Source organism: Mandrillus leucophaeus, unplaced genomic scaffold, assembly GCF_000951045.1.
Source record: "Mandrillus leucophaeus isolate KB7577 unplaced genomic scaffold, Mleu.le_1.0 Scaffold122, whole genome shotgun sequence".
Taxonomy (NCBI): domain Eukaryota; kingdom Metazoa; phylum Chordata; class Mammalia; order Primates; family Cercopithecidae; genus Mandrillus; species Mandrillus leucophaeus.
Window position 1 is genome coordinate 377,321 of NW_012100543.1, and position 22,291 is coordinate 399,611.

Consider the following 22,291-nt stretch of genomic DNA (forward strand, 5'->3'; position numbering starts at 1 on the left):
GTCCAGGAATTTATCCATTTCTTCTAGATTTTCTAGTTTATTTGCGTAGAGGTGTTTATAGTATTCTCTGATGGTAGTTTGTATTTCTGTGGGATAGGTGGCGATATCCCCTTTATCATTTTTTATTGCGTCTATTTGATTCTTCTCTCTTTTCTTCGTTACTAGTCTTGCTAGCAGTCTATCAATTTTGTTTATCTTTTCTAAAATCCAGCTCCTGGATTCATTGATTTTTTGAAGGGTTTTTGTGTCTCTACCTTGTTCAGTTCTGCTCTGATCGTAGTTATTTCTTGCCTTCTGCTGGCTTTTGAATGTGTTTGCTCTCGCTTCTCTAGTTCTTTTAATTGTGATGTTAGGGTGTCAATTTTAGATCTTTCCTACTTTCTGTTGTGGACATTTAGTGTTATAAATTTCCCTCTACGCACCACTTTAAATGTGTCCCAGAGATCCTGGTACATTCTATCTTTGTTCTCATTGGTTTCAAAGAACATCTTTATTTCTGTCTTCATTTTGTTATTTACCGAGTAGTCATTCAGGAGCAGGTTGTTCAGTTTCCATGCACTTGTGTGATTTTGAGTGAGTTTCTTAATCCTGAGTTCTAATTTGATTGCACTGTGGTCTGAGAGACAGTTTGTTGTGATTTCTGTTCTTTTACATTTGCTGAGAAGTGCTTTACTTCCAACTATGTGGTCAGTTTTGGAATAAGTGCCATGTGGTGCTGAGAAGATTGTATATTCTGTTGATTTGGGGTGGAGAGTTCTGTAGATGTCTATTAGGTCAGTGTGGTGCAGAACTGAGTTCAAGTACTGGATATCCTTGTTAACTTTCTGTCTCGTTGATCTGTCTAATGTTGACAGTGGGGTGTTAAAGACTCCCATTTTTATTGTGTGGGAGTCTAAGTCTCTTTGCAGGTCTCTAAGGACTTGCTGTATGAATCTGGGTGCGCCTGTATTGGGTGCATATGTATTTAGGATAGTTAGCTCTTCTTGTTGAATTGATCCCTTTACCATTTTGTAATGGCCTTCTTTGTCTCTTTTGATCTTTGTTGATTTAAAGTCTGTTTTATCAGAGACTAGGATTGCAACCCCTGCTTTTTTTTTGCTTTCCATTTGCTTGACAGATCTTCCTCCATCCCTTTATTTTGAGCCTCTGTGTGTTTCTGCACGGGAGATGGGTCTCCTGAATACAGGACACTTGTGGGCCTTGACTCTATCCAATTTGCCTGTCTTTGTCTTTTAATTGGGGCATTTAGTCCATTTACATTTAAGGTTAATATTGTTATGTTGGAATTTGATCCTGTCATTATGATGTTAGCTGGTTATTTTGCCCATTACTTAATGCAGTTTCTTCCTAGCATTGAAGGTCTTTACAATTTGGCATGTTTTTGCAGTGGCTGTTACTGGTTGTTCCTTTCCATGTTTATTGCTTCCTTCAGGATGTCTTGTAAGGCAGGCCTGGTGGACAACATCTCTCAGCATTTGCTTGTCTGTAAAGGATTTTATTTCTCCTTCACTTATGAAGCTTAGTTTGGCTGGATATAAAATTCTGGGTTAAAAATTCTTTTCTTTAAGAATGTTGAATATTGGCCCCTACTCTCTTCTGCTTGTAGAGTTTCTGCCGAGAGATCCACCGTTAGTCTGATGGGCTTCCCTTTGTGGGTAACCCGACCTCTCTCTCTGGCTGCCCTTAACATTTTTCCCTTCATTTCAACCTTGGTGAATCTGACAATTATGTGACTTGGGGTTGCGCTTCTCAAGGAGTATCTTTGTGGTGTTCTCTGTATTTCCTGAATTTGAATGTTGGCCTGCCTTGCTAGGTTGGGAAAGTTCTCCTGGGTAATATTCTGAAAAGTGTTTACCAACTTGTTTTCATTCTCTCCGTCTCTTTCAGGTACACCAATCAAACATAGATTTGGTCTTTTCACATAGTCCCATATTTCTTGGAGGCTTTGTTCGTTTCTTTTTACTCTTTTTCTCTAAACTTCTCTTCTCACTTTATTTCATTAATTTGATCTTCATTCACCGATACCCTTTCTTCCACTTGATTGAATTGGCTGTTGAAGCTTGTGCATGCATCATATAGTTCTTGTGCCATGGTTTTCAGCTCCATCAGGTCATTTAAGGTCTTCTCTACACTGTTTATTCTAGTTAGCCATTCATCTAATCTTTTTTCAAGGTTTTTAGCTTCCTTGCAATGGGTTCAAATATCCTTCTTTAGCTCGGAGACGTTTGTTATCACTGACCTTCTGAAGCCTACTTCTGTCAACTCATCAAAGTCATTCTCTGTCCATCTTTGTTCTATTGCTGGCGAGGAGCTGCAATCCTTTGGAGTAGAAGAGGTGCTCTGGTTTTTAGAATTTTCAGCTTTTCTGCTCTGGTTTCTCCCCATCTTTGTGGTTTTATCTACCTTTGGTCTTTGATGTTGGTGACTTACAGATGGAGTTTTGGTGTGGATGTCCCTTTGGTTGATGTTGATACTATTCCTTTCTATTTGTTAGTTTTCCTTCTAACAGTCAGGTCCCTCAGCTGCAGGTCTGTTGGAGTTTGTTGGAGGTCCACTCCAGACCCTGCTTGCCTGGGTATCACCAGTGGAGGCTGCAGAACAGCAAATATTGCTGCCTGATCCTTCCTCTGGAAGCTTTGTTCCAGAGGGGCACATGCCTGTATGAGATGTCTGTCAGCCCCTACTGGGAGGTGTCTCCCAGTTAGGCCATACGGGGGTCAGGCACCCACTTGAGGAGGCAGTTTGTCCATTCTCAGAGCTCAAACACCATGCTGGGAGAACCACTGCTCTCTTTGGAGCTGTCAGACAAGGACGTTTAAGTCTGCAGAAGTTTCTGCTGCCTTTTGTTCAGCTATGCCCTGCCCCCAAAGGTGGAGTCTATAGAGGCAGCAAGTCTTGAGGTGCTGTGGTGGGCTCCTCCCAGTTCGAGCTTCCCAGCTGCTTTGTTTACCTACTCAAGCCTCTGCAATGGCCCATGCCCCTCCCCCTGCTGGGCTGCTGCCTTGCAGGTTAATCTCAGACTGCTGTACTAGCAGTGAGAAAGGCTCTGTGGGTGTCGATCCTGCTGAGCCAGGCACAGGATATAATCTCCTGGTGTGCAGTTTGCTGAGACCATTGGAAAAGTGCAGTATTTGAGCGAGAGTGTCCCATTTTTCCAGGTACAGTCTGTCATAGCTTCCCTTGGCTAGGAAAGGGAAATCCCCCAACCCTTTGCACTTCCTGGGTAAGGCAATGCCCTGCCCTGCTTCAGCTCACCCTCCATGGGTTGCACCCACTGTCCAACCAGTCCCAATGAGATGAACCAGGTACCTTAGTTGGAAATGCAGAAATCACCCGTCTTCTGCGTCAGTTACACTGGGAGCTGCAGACCGATGCTGTTCCTATTCCGCCATCTTGGAACGAACCACTTCTCCCCTCTTTAAAGGCCACGCTCAGGTCCTTTCCATGTGAGCTCTGTCTTCATACCTACTACGGTGCATTTAATCCTTCTAGTGCTCCAAATCTCTGACTTCCTTTCTGCAACCAGCCAGAGAAAACTCAGATTTTAAAGCACACATGTGAATAGGTTAGGCTGGGCCCACCAGGATAATCCTCCCTTCTTAAAGTCAACTCTGCCAGATAACATGATCTAATCATAGGAGTAATACTTCATATTCACAGGGTCAAATATTTGAGAGACATCTTAGAATTCTGCTTCCCACAAACCATCTTTTTACCACTGTTTTGAAGTGCTACCTATACCAAAAACCAAATAGTCATATATAGTCATTTCTGGAAAGAGTTTATGTAGAATCAATATTTCTTCCTTAATTGTTCATCAAATTGACCAATGAAATCATCTTGGCCTGGGGTTTTCTTTGTGAAGAGATTTTAAATTACAAATTCCATTTCTTTAATATATGTAAGACTATTCAGGGTATCTATTTCTTTTTGAGTAAGTTTAACATTTTTGTCTTTGTGCAGACTTTGTCCATTTTGTCCAAGGTGTCTACATTCATGACATAAAGTTGTTCACAAAATTATGTGATTATCCTTTTGATATCTGGAATCTGTAGAGATGTCACCTCTGTCTTTCCTGATATTGGTAATACCTTTTTTTTTTTAGGAGAAAAAAACATATAATCTTACTTTTGTTTAACTTTTATTTTAGGTTTGGGGGTACATGTGCAAGTTTGTTATACAGGTAAACTTGTGTCACAGGGGTTTGTTGTATGTCCTATTTAGTCACCCAGATGCAAAGCCTAGTACCCAATAGTTCTTCTGCTCCCCTTCCTCCTCCCACTCTGGTGGTATCTTAATATCTTTTGTCTTCTCACATTTTTTTCTCTGATCAGTCTGGCTAAAGACTTATCAATTTTATTGTCTTATTGAAGAACCAGCTTTTAGTTCCATTTATTTTCTTGATTATTCTATTGGCTTCAATTTCATTAATTTCTAGTGTGAACTTTACTTCCTGCCTACTTCAGAGTTAATTGCTCTTCTCTTTCTAGTTTCTTGCAATGGAAACCGAAATAATTGATTTTGTAATATAAGTTTTTAGTGTTATAAATTTCTCTTTAACTACTGCTTTGGCCCTGTCCCACAAAGTTTGATATATTGGGTTGTGACTTGCTTCTTTCACTTAGCACATTTTCAGGGTTTATTCATGTTTTAGCATGTGTCAGTGCTTCATTACTTTTTATAGATGAATAATATTTCATTGCATGACTTTACCGTGTTTTGTCTTTCCATTCATCAATTGATGGACATTCAGATGGTTTGCACTCTTTGGCTATTATGAATAATATTACTGTAAACATTCATGTACAAGTTTTTTGTTGGCGTATGTTTCTAATTCTCTGGTCTACAGGTGGAATTGCTGGGTATATGGTAACTCTATATTTAACATTTTAGGGAACTGCCAAACAGTTTTCCAAAGTTCCTGTACCAATTTATAATTCCACCAACAAGATATGAGAGTTACAGTTTCTCCACATCTTAACACTGGTTATTGTTTGTTTTTTTATTATAGCCATCCTAGTGAAGTAGTATCTCATTGTGGTTTTGATTATATTTCCTTGATGACTAATGATGTTGAACGTCTTTTCACAAGCTTATTGGCCATTTGTACAGATTGAATATCCCCTATCTGAAATGCTTGGGAACAGAAGTGTTTAGGATTTGGGATTTTTTTTGGATTTGGAAATATTTGCATACACATACTGAGATATTTTGGGAATGGGACCCAAGTCTAAACACAGAATTTACTTATATTTTATATACACCTCATACACATAGCCTGAAGGTAACTTTGCACAATATTTTTAATTTTGTGCATGAAAAAAGTTTTGACTGCAACCCATTACATAAAGTCATGTGTGAAATTTTCCACTTGTAGCGTCATGTTGGCACTCAAAAAGTTGAATTTTGGAAGATTTCAGATTTTGTGTTTTTACGTTAGGTATACTCAATCTGTATATCTTCTTTAGAATATATTTAGAAATGTCCATTGCAATCCTTTGCCCATTTTCAATCAGATTGTCTTTATTATTGATTTGTAAGAGTTCTTTATATATTATGGCTAGAGATCTTTATCAGACGTATGATCTTTTCCCATTCTGTAGATTGTCTTTTTTACTTTCTTGATGGTGTCGTTTAAAGCGCAAAAGGTGTTAGTTTTGATGAAGTCCAATTTATTTTACTTATTTTATTTTTGTCACTTGTGCTTTTGGTGTCATAGTTACAAACCATTCTGTAATCTAAGGTCACAAAGATTTATTTCTCTTTCCTACTGAGAGTTTTATAGATGTGGTTGTTACATTTAGGGCTATGATCCATTCTGAATTTATTTTCTATGTCATGTGAGGTAGTGATCCAGCTTCCTTCTTTTGCATATGTATATCCACTTGTCCAAGTTCCAGTTGTTGAATGTTTATTAATTTTATTATCTTTGTCATTTCTGCATCAGTTTTGACTGATCAGTTTTTCTCCTCATTTGGGTTATATTTTCTTGCATTGCATGCGTGATAATTTTTTATTGGATAGCTTACATTCTGAATTTTACCTTGTCGGATGCTGGATATTTTTGTATTTCTATAAATATTATTGAGCTCTATTATGGAACACAGTTTTGTTATTTGGAGATGGTTTGATACTTTCTGGTCTTGCTTCTAAGCTGTTAAATGGTACCAGAGTGGCATTTGGTTTAGGGCTAATTTTACTCCACCACCAAGGCAAAAACTTCTCTGAATTCTCTAGTTAGCAGTCCCCAACCTTTTTGGAACCAGGGACCAGATTTGTGGAAGACACTTTTTCCCTGGACCAGGCTGGGGGAATGGTTTGGGGATGATTCAAACACATTATATTTATTGTGTACTTTATTTCCATTATTATTAAATTTTAATATATAATGAAGTAATTATACAACTCACCATAATGTAGAAAAGTGGGAGGGAGCCCAGAGCTTCTTTTCCTCCTGCTAGACAATCCCATCTGAGGGTGATGGGAGACAGTGACAGAGGGTCAGGCATTAGATTATCATCAGGAGCACATAACCTAGATCCCTTGCATGCGCAGTTCACAATATGGTTCGCGTTCCTCTGAGAATCTAATGCTGCCAGTGATCTGACAGGAGGCGGAGCTTAGGCAGTAATGTAAGCAAAGGGGAATGCCTGTAAATACAGATAAAGCCTCACTTGCTTGCCTGCTGCTCACCTCCTGCTGTGTGGCCCAGTACTGGTGCTGCTCTAGTTGATGCATTGTTAGTTATGAGGTTCTATGTTGGACTGGTAGAGACAGTAACTATTGTCATTCAGGGATTATTCCCTCTAATTCTTTCAGATGATTCCTTCCCCCAGCTTCTCAAAGTTTTTCATACAATTGAGCTGATCAGTACCTAGCTGAAATTCAGGGAGTCCCGTCTGCAGATCTCTGGAGCTTTCTCTCACTCACTACAGATTTCTCCTTCTACAACTCTGCCCTGCCAAAAACCACTGCAGTAGCCTCCCCAAACTATCACCTCTATCTCCTTAATTACAAATGCATTCTTTTAATCAGGTATGTTAACATGACAAGCATGGAGACAACTGCCTTTGAAAGAAGAGTTACTTACAGTTCTTGAGAGGAGAGGGCATTCCACACTAGGCAGGGCCTCATGGGAAGCACCCGGTTGGGGAAGGAGGCAGAAGGAGCAGAGGAGAGCATGGCCCAGAGCCTTCATTGTGGTCACCATGGAAAGGAAGGGATGAGGCAGGTTAGGCAGCTGAGCAGGTTTAGTTAGGATTGGCTGGTATGAAAAATTTTGGTGGGCTTTGAGCTATAGGGGTAGTTCCTGGATGTCTTGTGTCTGGTCCTGAAATGATTTCCAGCAGGATTTAGAGTGATTTAGAGTATTTGGCTTGTTGTGTGGGAGTTTTCTAAAGGAGGTGGTTGGTGGGTATGGCCTTTGGATTGGTTGTTTGCAAATGAAAGAAATGTTCACCAGGGAATCATTTGCTATCTCTGAGAATTAGCTAGTCATGGGAGGGGCAGCCTCTCACCGACAAGCAAGGCCTCCAAGATGTCAAAGCATCATAAAATGAAGAAAATAAAATACGATTAATGCACTTATCAACTCAGGGAGATTACCAAGCTCTGCTTGTACTTCTCCTTCTTGCACTGTAGACTGACAACTTTTCAGATTATAAGCTGAGACAGTCATAAGATTCCTCTCATTCGTTTCTCAGGGATTGCTGTCTTTTTGTTGCCCAATACCCAGTGTCTTCAAAACTTTTTTCTTCATGTATTTTGTCTTTTTTTTTTTTTTCAGTTGTTTCGGGATTTTAAGTAGGAGGATAAATCCAGTCCCTCTTACTCCATCTTGTTCAGAAGTAGAACTGAAGATCATTTACATTTGAAATTAAAATTCAGTTGAGATTTTTGGGAACCAATAATAGTAAACAGGTTTGGCTTCTATATTGATAATTCAGCAGTCTTTATTAACAGATTGGAGTGTTAGAGCAAGGTAGAGAGAAGACAGAGCATCTAAGCTAAGACAAAGGATGGGTGGGAAGACTTCAAGTAGGCAGAATGCCATGAACCAAATGGTTGAGGATGCAAATTTTATATGTGTTTAGAGGATAAGTAGCTCACATTCACTGGAAAGCATGCAGTCTTTAAATGGAGCCAAGCTTCAGCATAGGTTGGGATCAGATTTTGTAGAGAAGGCTAATGGGAAGTATAAAGAAAACGAGAATTTCTCTTTCCATAAAATCTGTATTTTCCTCATGGTGTTCCCCAAACTTTTTTTTCTCCTAAGCCGTGACTAATATTCATTTTTCATTCTTTCACTTTCTCCTAGTATCTAATCCATTAGCTCTGTAAGGTCTACCTTATTTGTAGCTGTAGAACTTCACTGTTCAATAAGGCAGACATTAGCCATATGTGGCTATTTAAATGTAAATGAATTAAATAAAATTGAAATTTCAGTTCCTTATTGTCCTGGCCACATTTCAGGTGTTCAAGAGGCACATCTGTCCAAGGGCCGTTGTATTGGTTGGACAGCACAAGGAACATTTCCACCATCACAGAAAATTAGGTTGCATAGCACTACTCTAGAATGTGCTCAGAGGCAAAATTTTAAATTTCATATGCAGTATAACTATGTGAAAACTAAGACTTAACAATAAAATTTTAAAGATTTAAAGGAAGTGATCAAAATAGCAATATTGATTATTTTTCACTAAGCTCTTGCTAATCATTTCTTCTATTCATATAATTTCTGTGTTTTGTATACAGAGCACATGTTTATAGTAGGAAAAATTACGTCTTCGGTAATTTATTCTTGTTCATACTATAAGCACTTTAAACCTCATTCTCTCCCTACTAGACAATATAATAGTATTTTAACTAGTCATCTGCCTCTAGCCTTGCTCTGCTGGTAGTTATCTTGGTATCTGTTACTAAAATGATATCCTGAATCACAGATTAGTTTTCATTTTCCTACTCAAAAACTCCCAGTAGGTCACCAGTGCCCGAGGAAAAATTTGCAGCAGACTCATGATTCTGACATTCACAGTCCTTCAGGATCTGGTAACCTGCCATTTCATTCTCAGGCATCACCACATCATTCCTGTGCATCTTACACTCCTGCATACCAAATTCATTCAGCTAGGTCCCTTTAAAGAACCCAGGCAAGCTTGTCATCTCATCAGTATTGTTTCCATGGTGAAACAAGTAACGAATTCAACACAAGTGGTCTAGAGTTGAACTTCTGCAACTTTTGTAGTTCTAGACTGTCTATAATGACATTTTTTTTTATTATACTTTATGTTCTAGGGTACATGTGCACAACGTGCAGGTTTGTTACATATGTATACATGTGCCATGTTGGTGTGCTGCACCCATTAACTCATCATTTACATTAGGTATATCTCCTAATGCTATTCCTCCTCCCTCCCCCGATGCCACAACAGGCCCCAGTGTGTGATGTTCCCCTTCCTGTGTCCAAGTGTTCTCATTGTTCAATTCCCACCTATGAGTGAGAACATGAGGTGTTTGGTTTTCTGCTCTTGCGATGGTTTGCTGAGAATGATGGTTTCCAGCTGCATCCATGTCCCTGCAAAGGACGTGAACTCATCCTTTTTCATGGCTGCATAGTATTCCATGGTGTATATGTGCCACATTTTCTTAATCCAGTCTATCACTGATGGACATTTGGGTTTGTTCCAAGTCTTTGCTATCTTTGCTATTGTGAATAGTGCCGCAATAAACATATGTGTGCATGTGTCTTTATAGCAGCATGATTTGTAATCCTTTGGGTATATACCCAGTAATGGGATGGCTGGGTCAAATGGTATTTCTAGTTCTAGATCCTTGAGGAATATCCACACTGTCTTCCACAGTGGTTAAACTAGTTTACAGTCCCACCAAAGTATTCCTGTTTCTCCACATCCTCTCCAGAACCTGTCGTTTCCTGACTTTTTAATGATCGCCATTCTAACTGGTGTGAAACGGTATCTCACTGTGGTTTTGATTTGCATTTCTCTGATGGCCAGTGATGATGAGCATTTTTTCATGTGTCTGTTGGCTGCATAAATGTCTTCTTTTGAGAAGTATCTGTTCATATCCTTTGCGCACTTTTTGATGGGGTTGTTTTTCTCTTGTAAATTTGTTTGAGTTCTTTGTAGGATCTGGATATGAGCCCTTTGTCAGATGAGTAGATTGCAAAAATTTTCTCCCCTTCTGTAGGTTGCCTGTTCACTCTGATGGTAGTTTCTTTTGCTGTGCAGAAGATCTTTAGTTTAATTAGATCCCATTTGTCAATTTTGACTTTTGTTGCCATTGCTTTTATTGTTTTAGACATGAAGTCCTTGCCCATGCCTATGTTCTGAATGGTATTGCCTAGGTTTTCTTCTAGGGTTTTTATGGTTTTAGGTCTAACATTTAAGTCTCTAATCCATCTTGAATTAATTTTTGTATAAGGTGTAAAGAAGGGATCCAGTTTTAGCTTTCTACTTATGGCTAGCAAGTTTTCCCAGCACCACTCATTAAATAGGGAATCCTTTCCCCATTTCTTGTTTTTGTCAGGTTTGTAAAAAATCAGATGATTGTAGATGTGTGGTATTATTTCTGAGGGCTCTGTTCTGTTCCATTGGTCTATATATCTTTTTTGGTACCAGTACCATGCTGTTTTGGTTACTGTAGCCTTGTAGTATAGTTTGATGTCAGTGTGATGCCTCCAGCTTTGTTCTTTTTGCTTAGGATTGTCTTGGGAATGCAGGCTCTTTTTTGGTTCTATATGAGCTTTAAAGTAGTTTTTTCCAATTCTGTGAAGAAAGTCATTGGTAGCTTAATGGGGATGGCATTGAATCTATAAATTACCTTGGGCAGTATGGCCATATAATGGCATTTTTATAGAAGGACTAAGTAGGATTGTGTTGTTCTATGGACATTTTGTGTTTCTATTATAATTAATATATATAGAAAAGAAACAGAAATCGAGATACCTTGATTATGAACATAATTTACAACTGAAATCTCTGTAAAGGAATCTGGAAAGGTAAATCTACTCTTTACAATTACAGAATAATGCTTTATTGATGATCAGAGTGTTCTGTGTTGAATTTCAGGTGCTCTGAATTACAATGAGAAAGATCCAACTAAGGCAACATGGACCACATGAGTCATTCTTGCACATAATGAGGCCTGCCGCTTGGGGTTCTTCTGTCATGTACAAGAAGGCACTTGTGCTTTCACTCCTTGGGGCATAGTACTCAGCCTCATGGCAACAAGAGAGAAACTCAAACCTGCTCTGTCTGCAGGGAGTGTGGGAAAATAAGTCTTGTCCACCAATCTTGGCTACACTGCAAATAAAGTGTCTTTGAAACACTGTGTCAAGAAATTAGAATCTTAGCTGGGGCTAGCTTGTTCATATGATACTCAGTAATAGCCGCATTACACAGGAAAGCTGGTAAGTGTGTGGCTGTTTATCAGGGGCTGCTGTAACAGGAAAGCAGCAGGTCACTCTGACTGCATCTAAAAGGAAAAACATTCTTCTACCCATAAGCAAACAGGGTATCTCATGTCCAGGGACAAAGAATCCTGAAAAGTCAAGGCTAAAGGAGGAAACATGAAGAAATTATTTTCCTGAACTTTATAGCTCTTATATTTGTAGGGGAAATAATGGGATATAGAAGCCCAGTTTGTCAAAAATAAAATAGAAAACAAATATCCTAATAGGAAAACATGGCCCTTCCTCTGACAAGTATCTTAAATGAAAACTTTTCAAATTGGCATGACAGCCTTTCTTCATGAGTTCACAGCTAACAAATACAGATGAGGTCATCAGACATAACTTTTAGAGCACATGGCTTTATACAATGCAAGTGTATCAGACATTTCCTCAACATAAGAGAGAGACCAAACCAGAAAAACAGACTGCGGGAAGGGGAGGTCAGGAAATGAATAATAAAATGACAGGAAAAAGAAAAAAAATCTTTCTTATAAAACAGCCCTGTAATCTCAGAAAGATGATATAACATCTGTAAAACAAAAAACAGAATGCTGTAAAAAAGGAAAGAGAACAAGAAAATGTTCTTGGAAATTGAAATTTTCACAGCCAAAATAAAAATTCAATAGAGAATTCAACACAGAAGGGAAAGTTGAAATCTCTTAGAAAGTAATACAAATTGAAAAAGAGAAGGGCTATAGAAGAAAAATGACTTAGAGGATTAATCTGAGAGATCCAATATCCTACTAGTAGGAGTTCCAGAAAGAGGGGATGGAGAAAACAGGGGAAGAAATTATCAAAGAAATAATAAAAGAAAAATTTCCAGAAAGAAAGTTGCTAAGTCCAAACAGTGAGTGGGCCCACTGGATTTCCAGTCTAATTACCGAACAGAAGACTTGTATTAGGGCATATTCCTGTGAAACTTCAGGATTCCAGAGCTAAGGGAGCTGAGTTTGAGGATAAGGAGATGGGATGGGGCAGGGCAAAGGGAAGCAGTTGCATTCCAAGAAACTAAAATTAAAATCATTAACCTTGGATGCTGGAAGATAATAAATTGGAGGGTAAGCCCCTTTCAGCTTAAAATTCTATATACAGCCAAACTATGCTATTCATGTGGGAAAAGAAACAAAAATTAGACATGTAAACATTTATAAAAATTCCTGTGTATCTTTTTATTAGTTACTGGAAAATGTGCTTCAGTAAAGTAAGGGAATAAACCAAGAATGAGAAAGTCATGAACAGAATCCATAAAACAGGGAATTCAGTCCAGAGAAGTGGCAAAGGGAAGTCCAAGGATGACAGCTATGCAGCAGGCCTGGAGAGTGACCCGTCCAAGATTGGATCAAAACAATGGAAGGCTCTGTGGGGGGAGGGACAGAATAAATGAATTATTGGATGTGTTTGCACATTTGGGAATAAAATCTGATGCATTTTTGAAGAAAGTAGAGAATTTTCATTGTCTACCCATGAAAAAAGAAAATCAAATGCAATAAATAATTCTAGGAGAGACAAAATGATGTACAAAGAAAGAAACTATAACCTATTGAAAGGGAGGCAGGGAAGTGAGAGGGAAGAAAGGACAAGCAGATCACCTGGGATTCCATGAACCAGAGATAATGTGTTATTATTTTATTGTTTATCTTTTCAAATAAATCTGTACCATACACATGTATCTTTACAATAGTGGGATCATACTGTACTATTTCATGGTTTGCTTTTTGTCAGTTACTATTATTTTTAAATATGTATTTGACATTATATATTCTGCAGGATAATAGGTTATAGAATAATTAATTTAGTGAATAGGCCATAATGTATTAATCAAATCCCTGTTGCTTTAATTTAGTTGGTCCTTATAAATTCCCCGAAATATAGTAAAACAAAGACAGCTCTGGTTTTGGAACCAGGACTTAGAGTCTTAAAGTCCAGCTTCTTAGTGTATAACTGCGACTAAATATCCTGTCCTGATTTAGGAGATTAGGCCAAGAAAGTGCAGAATATTTACTCCTGTATGTATTCATGCTAATATCACAGACAGACAAGAATGATTAAAGTGCTACTTTTTAGGATTACATCATGGCTATATTTAAGGGAGCATCTCCTACCCTGTTCTCTGTCTAGAGTGCTGCCGACCCAAGTGTCTGCAGGGTCCATTTTCTCATTTCATTCAAGTTCTCTGTTCACACAAGCCCTTATCAGGAAGGTCTTTTCAGTGAACTTTACATAGAATAGGCCACCTCTGTCACTGCACAGACTTATCTCCTAAGCTGATTTTATTTTTCTCCATAGCACTTTCTCACCATCTATCATCTATCATCCCAAAAGCTGTATCTCAAGAATAGCTTTTCTGTCTTGTTTGTTGCTCCATCTCTGGCACCTAAAATAATGCCTGGCATAAAGTAAGTAGGTGTTCAGTCATCTTTGAATGAACAAACAAATGAATGAGTTAATTAACTGGGACTTAGAAAACAATGGGAACAACCCAAGAAGGCAGGGAAGGGAAATTCTAAGTCGACAGTGGTGCAGGTTAGAGCAGAAGGTCTAAGGGTCCTGGAAAGGAGGTCTCCAGGAATAATTGACTCAGAAAAATATTGAATAGAGTTAGGGGGAAAAAAAGGTAACTGTAACAAAAACAAATATTGGAGGACAGAGACTTGTAAAAATGGAAGTGTCGTTCTAGATACCAGTTGGCTCAGCAGTGAACAATATTTAGAAGTAAAAGTGTAAGTATATTATTTAAGTAAGAATAGAATAATTCAAAATAAGATATAAACATGTTGAGAAGATGGCAGGAAGGAATGGTAGGGCTATAAAAGTGAGCTAAATCCTCATATCTCACAGCAACTCAGCAAGGGTAATAAATAAGTTATCAAGAAATGGCAAGATGATCGTAAGTGTTTAGATGTTTGAAGATAACTAGTGGAAGGACAGCTAAAAGAGTTAAGAGAGGCTTCCTCTAGGAAACGGGTCTAGAAATGGGAAATGATGGAAAAGGAAACTATGGTTTTGCACTAGAACCATTTCTGTGATATTTGATATGAAACTATATATGTGTGTGTGTTACCTTGATAAAACTTTAAACAAGGAAAGTAGAGGCAAAATGTAAAAATTAATAATCTGGGGATTGGGCATGGTGGCTCACATCTATAATCCTAGCACTTTGAGAGGCCAAGGCGGGCAGATCATCTGAGGTCAGGAATTCAAGACCAGCCTGACCAACATGGCGAAACCCTGTCCCTACTAAAAATACAAAATTAGCTGAGCGTGGTGGCACATGCCTGTAATCCTAGCTACTCTGGAGGCTGAGGCAGGAGAATTGCTTGAACCCGGGAGGTGGAGGTTGCAGTGAGCCAAGATCGTGCCATTGCACTCCAGCCCGGGCAATAAAGAGCGAAACTCTGTCTCAAAAAAAAATAATAATAATCTGGAACTAAAATTACAGATGGTTGAAGCCACAGGGATGGAGGCAGGATGGGAGGAAGGCACGGGGAAAGTGCAAGTATGCTAAGGTCATGCCTTGTTTAGATGAGTAATTCCAGACAGCAAGAGAAAATAAAAAGTAAGTTTGCAGTTCTTAGGTAAGGCTTACCACTAGATAAATAAAAATGGAATTTATACTTTCAGATTGTTAATGAAAATAAATTTGTTAAATCCTGGGTAGGGAGGAAAATTCATCATTCACACTAAAGATAAGAGTCAGAAATAACAAGAAAGCATAGGATATATAAAGCAAGATGACTGGAGTCAGACCAAATAGCTTTGATCTCAATATATGTGAATATGTTTAGTCCCTCTATTTAAGAAACAGAGACTTTCAAACTGCATTTTTAAAGAAGTTCACTTACATGATTTCAAGAGACATACTTGAAACAAAATGACAAAAGATTGAAAATGAAGGGAAGGAGAGATGCTGGCAAAAAAAGAAAGCAAGATAACAATAATAATCCCAGTCAAAATGGAATTGAAGGTACAAAGCATTGAATGCAAATGTTCTTACCAGTACAAGAAAGCCACATACATTCATGTTATCTCTGACTTTCTTCCTCTTTCCTAGGTATTTGACATCTTGAAAGTGAGCATCACTTTGCTTATTTTGCAGCCAGTATAATGGGACTAACCCTTATTGAAAACTCCTAGAGATCTTTAAACGTATTTTTAAAAATAAATAATCCTTTTGTTTCCTTTAAAAAAAGAAAAAAAAAAGCCAGGATATTTTCATGTTAGTAACTATTTGCATTTTCTTGGCATACATGATTTATTGGTAACAATTTGTGCTTCTAAGCCTTAAATCGAAATAGCACATATTGATCTGGTACAATTGCACACATCATCTGCTGTGGTATCTGACATTGGGCTGTGGAACTGTTAAACTTTTGCTATGGAGAAGCTAGATGAGGTTGGAAGAAGGTTCTTTTAAATGAAATGCTCTTGTTTCCAGAGACTGTGTGCATGTTGCCTGACTCACATTCCTCTGTTGGCCTCACCCGTATCTCTCATCAGATAGCACATGCCAAAAGAAAGGAGGAACATGAATTTACTAAAATTAACTTGAAATTTGTGTTTGTTCTATATATTCTAAATGTTTGACTTTTTATTTTTTAAATGTAGCTAATGCCGCCTACCTTGGGGGCCAAGAAATGATGGAGGTGGTGAAGAGAGATGACGAAACCATAAAGGAGCATTTATGTAAGGTAATCACTTTAGTGCTGTAAGGGGATAGATAAGAAGTAGATGGGCAGATATATTTATGAGGGCAAAGGACTAGAACTAGTTAGAATCTGTAAGACTTTAAGGGTTTGTAGAATGACAGAGAGTTCTACTTCCAGTTAAAATTGAAATTATCCTTGAAGGTTGCGTAGAGAGTAGTAAAGCTGATTGCATAGTAACTTAAATATTTTTTATCGCCTGTTTTTGTTGAATTAATTTTAGAATCAATACTTCTCTATTTTGTCAATACATTTTAGCCTCTCTAGGCCTTCTACTGAGAAAACTCCATAATATTTATAGAATAAATGAATTATGTTGGAATATAAATGAAACAGTAGAAAATACATTATATGTTATATGACCTCATGACTAGTGAGCCTTTCTTATTCTCTAATGTATTAGAGTAGGAATGTCCTGCTCTGACCCTAAGATCAGTTTTGTGAAATATTCAACATTTGGGAGTTATTCTGCAAATACACACACATTTGGAAGCACCAGTCTCTGAAACTATAAGATTAGGGTTTAGTATATATGTCTAAGGTCACCCTAGAATTTGAATGACTGTGGTACTCCTGTGGCATCATTTGTCTGGCTGTCCATTCTGAGTAGGACAGAGCTGTACTAATACTATAGCCACTAGCCACATGTGGTTATTTGTGGCTAGCCTTAATTGAGATGTGCCATAAGTGTAAAACACACATTGGATTTCAAAAGTTTAGTTCCCCCAAAAGCAAAATATTTCATTAATTTTATATTGATTACCTGCTGAAATGATACTACCTTAGATATAGTGGATTAAGTAAAACATATTATTAAAAATAATTTCACCCATTCCTTTATACTTTTTTAAACATTGTAACTAGGAAATTCTAAAATTGCATATGTACCTTTCTTTATACTTCTGTTGGACAGCACTAACCTTGAACTTTACAATTGGTGCTGAACTATGACACCTGTTGAAATGATCCCTGCTGAGTGGCAAACTCTCACAGGACTCAGGAGCAATCCACAACTGAAATACGAGACAACCCACTGGACTTAGAATGTCTTTATAAACCTTGATACATTCGACTTAAACTTTTCTACCTTGTTAATTCTCAATTCCATAACCTCCCAATACAATTATCTTAAAACAAGAAATGTATATGTTCTTAAAATTTTTTTTTAGAATATTTAAAATATTCACCCGTAGAGGACTTTTGAAAATGCCAATGTGTTTTTGTCTCATGGCCATAGTAGTCATCATATTTCTAAATAGCAATTGGCTAGAGATTGAAATTTGGAAACCAGAAGGAAGCCCTCACTAGCCGAAGGGAGTGTGCTGGGGCTTCAGGGGGACCCTCTCTCCGGGGCTTTCAGCTACTTCCAGTCATTGAGCGATGTGAAAATACAAGAAAAACAGTATTTTATTTTTCATTTAAACTATAAGTGAATCTGTTTCAAAAATGCATTTAAGTTCTTCCAGGTTGGGAGTTCATAAAAACAGCTCAACTCTCAGTTAATAATGAGACTGGCAGATGCTCACTTCCAAAATTCACACTTGCTGAACGACTAGACCCATCATGGGTCAGAGCCTGCCTTACCACCTGTGGAAGCCAGCTGCTATAAAATACTCATCATTTCTGGATTCAGCTTGTGTGTTGTGCTCAGAAAAAGGTCAAAGAAAGGTGCTAACTTATTCCTGTCCTAAGTGAAATCCATATGCAAGTGTAATCATTCCCAGATAGAGGACTGTTCGTGGTAATTATGTCAGGACTGTAAGTTTACTGAAATTTTATGGGGTAAATATGGGGGTATAATGGTAGATGGTAGACATTTCAAGGTTAGTATTAACACACAGTCATAGGACTAAACTTTTTCAACTCCAGGCAATAGTTTTGTTTTTGAGATAGCGTTAAATGTACTTGTAGAATATGGGGAAACAAAGCATTGTTTCATTTAATCACGCAAAACTACCTTGCAGTTAATTCATTATCCTTTCCACCAGCAAAATTCAAGCCCTCCACTAGAATAATACAATTACAGCTCCTAAGTGAAACTAGGTACAGAGAGACAGGAAGTTTATTGCAACTTTTTGTTTCTGTAATAAAAAGAGGAAACATGCTGTAATTTAATATTGGTAGAAGTTGAATCAACATATGTCCCAATCTGCTTGAGAAAATAAGGAAACTTAAAAGTGCATATAGTTCTAGGAAGATAATGGGCATTGCTTCCTACCTTCCAAACACCTCCAATAACTAGTCAAACTAAAACCAATGTCCAGGATTAGAAATATTCCTATTTAGGTGTCTTAATCAAGGATATTAGTTCCCATTTCCACCCAAACAAAGGCATTCAGAAACTGCAGAACTATCCAGGACTGTCCAGTGTGAATAGTCGTCGAGCCACACATTTGTTGAAAAATCATTTCCTATATCTCAGTATTCAACTAAAAATAGTTCTGAAAAGTACATCTTTGTGCCATCCAGCCAGAATGTCATAGGAAAGTTAGTCTAAGAATAAGCTTTCTACTGTATCATGCAGACAGTTTTCTACTTCTTTCTCCTCCCCAAGAGAACTATCATACCATAATCTGCAGACTTTGGTTCTAAATCCAAATTTTCTACCACTGGATTTCCATTTGACACAAGAAGAGAGCTTTTTATATGCTTGAGGAAAATGGGCATTTTTAGCTCTAAAAGATCTGTTGGGCTGATTATCCTCCTTCTGAGGTCCAGTGACTTTATACACAGTATTGGTCATAAAGTAATTTATTTTATTAAAATAATTTTTCTTTCCTGGAGCAAATATAACAGACTCATAGTTGTTTCCAAAGGAGTATACCATGGTTTATGGCATCATAGGTTATTTCTTTTTCCTTTTTTTGTTTTTTTGAGACAGAGTCTCGCACTGTCACCCAGACTAGAGTACAGTGGCATGATCTCAGCTCACTGCAACCTCCACTTACCAGGTTCAAGCAATTCTCTTGCCTCAGCCTCCCGAGTAGCTGGGATTGCAGGTGCCCGCCACCACACCCAGCTAATTTTTTGTATTTTTACTAGAGACAGGGTTTCACCATGTTGTTCAGGCTAGTCTCAAACTCCTGACCTTGTGATTCACCCACCTCGGGCTCCCAAGGTGCTGGGATTACGGACATGAGCCACTGAGCCCAGCCTATAGGTTATTTTGTCATTTAACTAAATGCTGCTTGTCCAGTGTCATCCCCAAGAGGCCTTCCCGGTCCTTGGTTTTGGTTAGATGTCACTTCCTATGTAAAGTTACATTGCATTTATCACACAGTTTTTAAACGATCAACCTTCACCTTTCCCCACTTTGAGGTAAGGAACTGTGTCTTCTTCATCTTTACATCCCCTAGGGCCTAGCATAATTCATACCTGGTAAACAGTCAATAAATATGTGCTAGAGAGATGGATGGTTGGGGAAGCCATTAATTAGAGTGTGGATTCTAAATCTTTTTTGTGCCATGCATCTCTTTCACTCTCTCATAAAGTTTTTGGATTCTACTCACAATGATGTTCTTAAGTGCATAAAATATACAAGATTACAAAAGAAAGAAGTTGTTGGATAATGAGATACAATAGCAGTCAGAATTACTTTTTTTAAATTTGTAATGATGAGTATAAATAATTTTTTAGTTACCTTGAGCAAGTTAGTGTGATTTGAAAATACTTACCATTTTTATAGATGACAAAATATAGGCATTACTAATATTATGGCTTGTTGCCTGTATTCATAATTGAAAGAAATACTAAATTTTGGTTAGAGATTAACAAAACTAAACATGTAAATGTTTCCCAAGTTCACATAACCCCTCCTGCAAACCCCTGCACCTGTACACCACAAGCAAAGAAGCCCTGCATTAGAGAAACTAGAAAGGGTTAGGTAGCATGATGTTGTGGCTTAGGCACTGGCCTGAGAACAAGAAGTCATGATATGCTACACTAAAGAGACTGTTTTGGGGAGCTATAGAAGGATCTAAGTGTGGGGGTAACAGGGTGACAGTCAAAACATTTGACAACCATGTGATATAGGCATTGACCAATCAGAATGTATGCCAGCTATGAACAGCCAGTTCAGGGGCACTAGTTCATATCAGTTAGCCCTAGTGAGACTAACAAATGAGAGGGATTATTTTGAGGGAAAATGTGTGGTATAATACTGGAAAAGGATGAAATATGAGTTGGGGAGCCTGTTTACAAGGCTTTTATAAGAACTAAGGCATTGGGATTGAGGATGGAAAGATTTAGGAGATAGAATCAAAGGTATTGAGTACTCACAGGATATCGGGGAATGGAGAGGAGGAATCTAAGATTATTTCTCTGTATCTGGACTTGGTAATAAGATAGGGAATATGGGAGGAGAAGCAGCAGCAAGTTATGGGAGATGGCTGAACAAGTGGTTCATTTTAGTACTTGTATTTGAGATGCCAGTGGGACATGCAAGTGGATCTGTGTCTGGCAGGCCCTGGATGTATGGGTATAAAGCTTAGAAAGGTATTTGGGGCTGACTTTTGATTGGGGAGTGATGAGGCTGTAGTTAAAGCCAGGAACATGGGTAATAGCAGCCTAAAGAAGTATACAGAATAAGGAGAGAGGACTTCTAATGATTGATCGTTGGGGAACCCAGCTTAAGGGTTGGGAGGAAGACAAGGAGCCAATGAATGAATAGGATGGGAGGGGAGGTAACAAGGGTGGGAATGAGAACCAGGATGAAATAAACCAAAGGAAGAGAATCAACTGCGTTTTCGCCACCCCAGTCCCAGTTTGTCTGGAAGCCTCTGGAGTATTCTCTGTTTTATGAGGCACCTGGTGTGTCGGAGGCAAGTAAGAGGTCAGCACTCCCTTGTTCTGTCACTGTTCTAAGCCATAAGGGATGCATGTCTCATTCATTGAAAAGTGAACTCATGTTTGGTTTATAAACTTGAAGTTTTCATTTCAAACTCACTTAGGGGGGAAATTCTAAACTGCCATGACCACGTTTGGCCCAGGCTTATGGAAACAGCTGGTGTGTGCTACTGCCAGACTGAATCTGAGCATCACTATCAGTAAGTAGGAATCTGAAATTGTTCCAAAGGGAACACATGGAGTGCAGCTTTCAGATGACGTTAGGCAGTGGTGGAGGGGCTGCCTGCAAGGTGGTGCTGCCTCTATCCCCAGAGGGCCAGGCTAGGCCTACAGTGTGGCTTGGGAAAGGGGCAAGTGTCCTCAAGAACAGGAACTGCTCTGCTATTGCTCTCTCCCCATTCTTCGTAGCCTGCCTTAACCCAGAGATGTGTGTTGCCTTTGGGAGCAAACCTTGTGTAGTTGTTTGCAGATTGGGGCATGCAAATCCTTCTGACATGCACACGTCCTGCCGGGTGCAGCATAGGAAGTGCTCCCCGGACCGGCTCACCAGGACTGCCTTTCCGCCAAGCCTCAGTGTTCTGAAACGGATTGTGTTAGTTCTGCCTGTTTAATTTGAAGCCTGTCCAGAATGTCCTAATCATCCTGAAAATAGATAGGTTTGTTTTTATCTCAGTATTTTGACCTTGAAAGCTTTATTTGGGCAATTCTGTTAACACACCCTGCGGTTCTCCAGTGGAGCCTGGTGACTGAGGGAAGGCAAACGTGCTGGAGAGCCGGGCTCCCAGAGTCTCAGCCGAGCTTCAAACACCAAATCCACCCTTGCTCATGACCCTGCGTAAGTTACTGGACCTCACTGTGCCTCCTTTGTTCATCAATACAATGGTTTAATAGTAGTATCTAGCCTCATACAGTTATTCCAAAAATATGCTATAATTCAGACCTTGTAATTCAGACCTTATAAGAGTATCCATGCTGGGCACCGTGGCTCACACCTGTAATCCCAGCACTTTGGGAGGCCGAGGTGGGTGGATCATGAGGTCAGGAGTTCGAGACCAGCCTGGCCAACATGGTGAAACCCCAAGCCCTAGTTCATTATTTTCATTACTGTATGGTATACTGTTCAATAAAAAAAAAAAAAAAAAAAAGTGCGCCTACTGAATGACTTTGAGATGAGCAAAGATGATGGTAGTAATGGGACTAAAACTGGACAACAAATGGAATTAGGTGAGACCAGCTGATAAAAAAACTTTGCAGCTAGACCTTGGTTTGAATT

At 38.7% G+C, this 22,291-nt stretch overlaps 1 protein-coding gene across 6 annotated transcripts in view; it reads left to right on the forward strand.

Moving 5' to 3' along the window:
* Positions 1-22,291, forward strand: part of LDAH (lipid droplet associated hydrolase) — a 171,492-nt gene that overhangs the window by 137,776 nt on the left and 11,425 nt on the right. For all 6 annotated transcript variants that reach the window (XR_001005071.1, XM_011971398.1, XM_011971400.1 and 3 more), the window contains one exon: positions 16,076-16,158. Coding sequence is in view for 5 of the 6 variants with exons in the window: in XM_011971398.1 (XP_011826788.1) it covers positions 16,076-16,158 (83 nt within the window). In the remaining variant the exon portion in view is untranslated. The remainder of the gene's footprint in view (positions 1-16,075; positions 16,159-22,291) is intronic.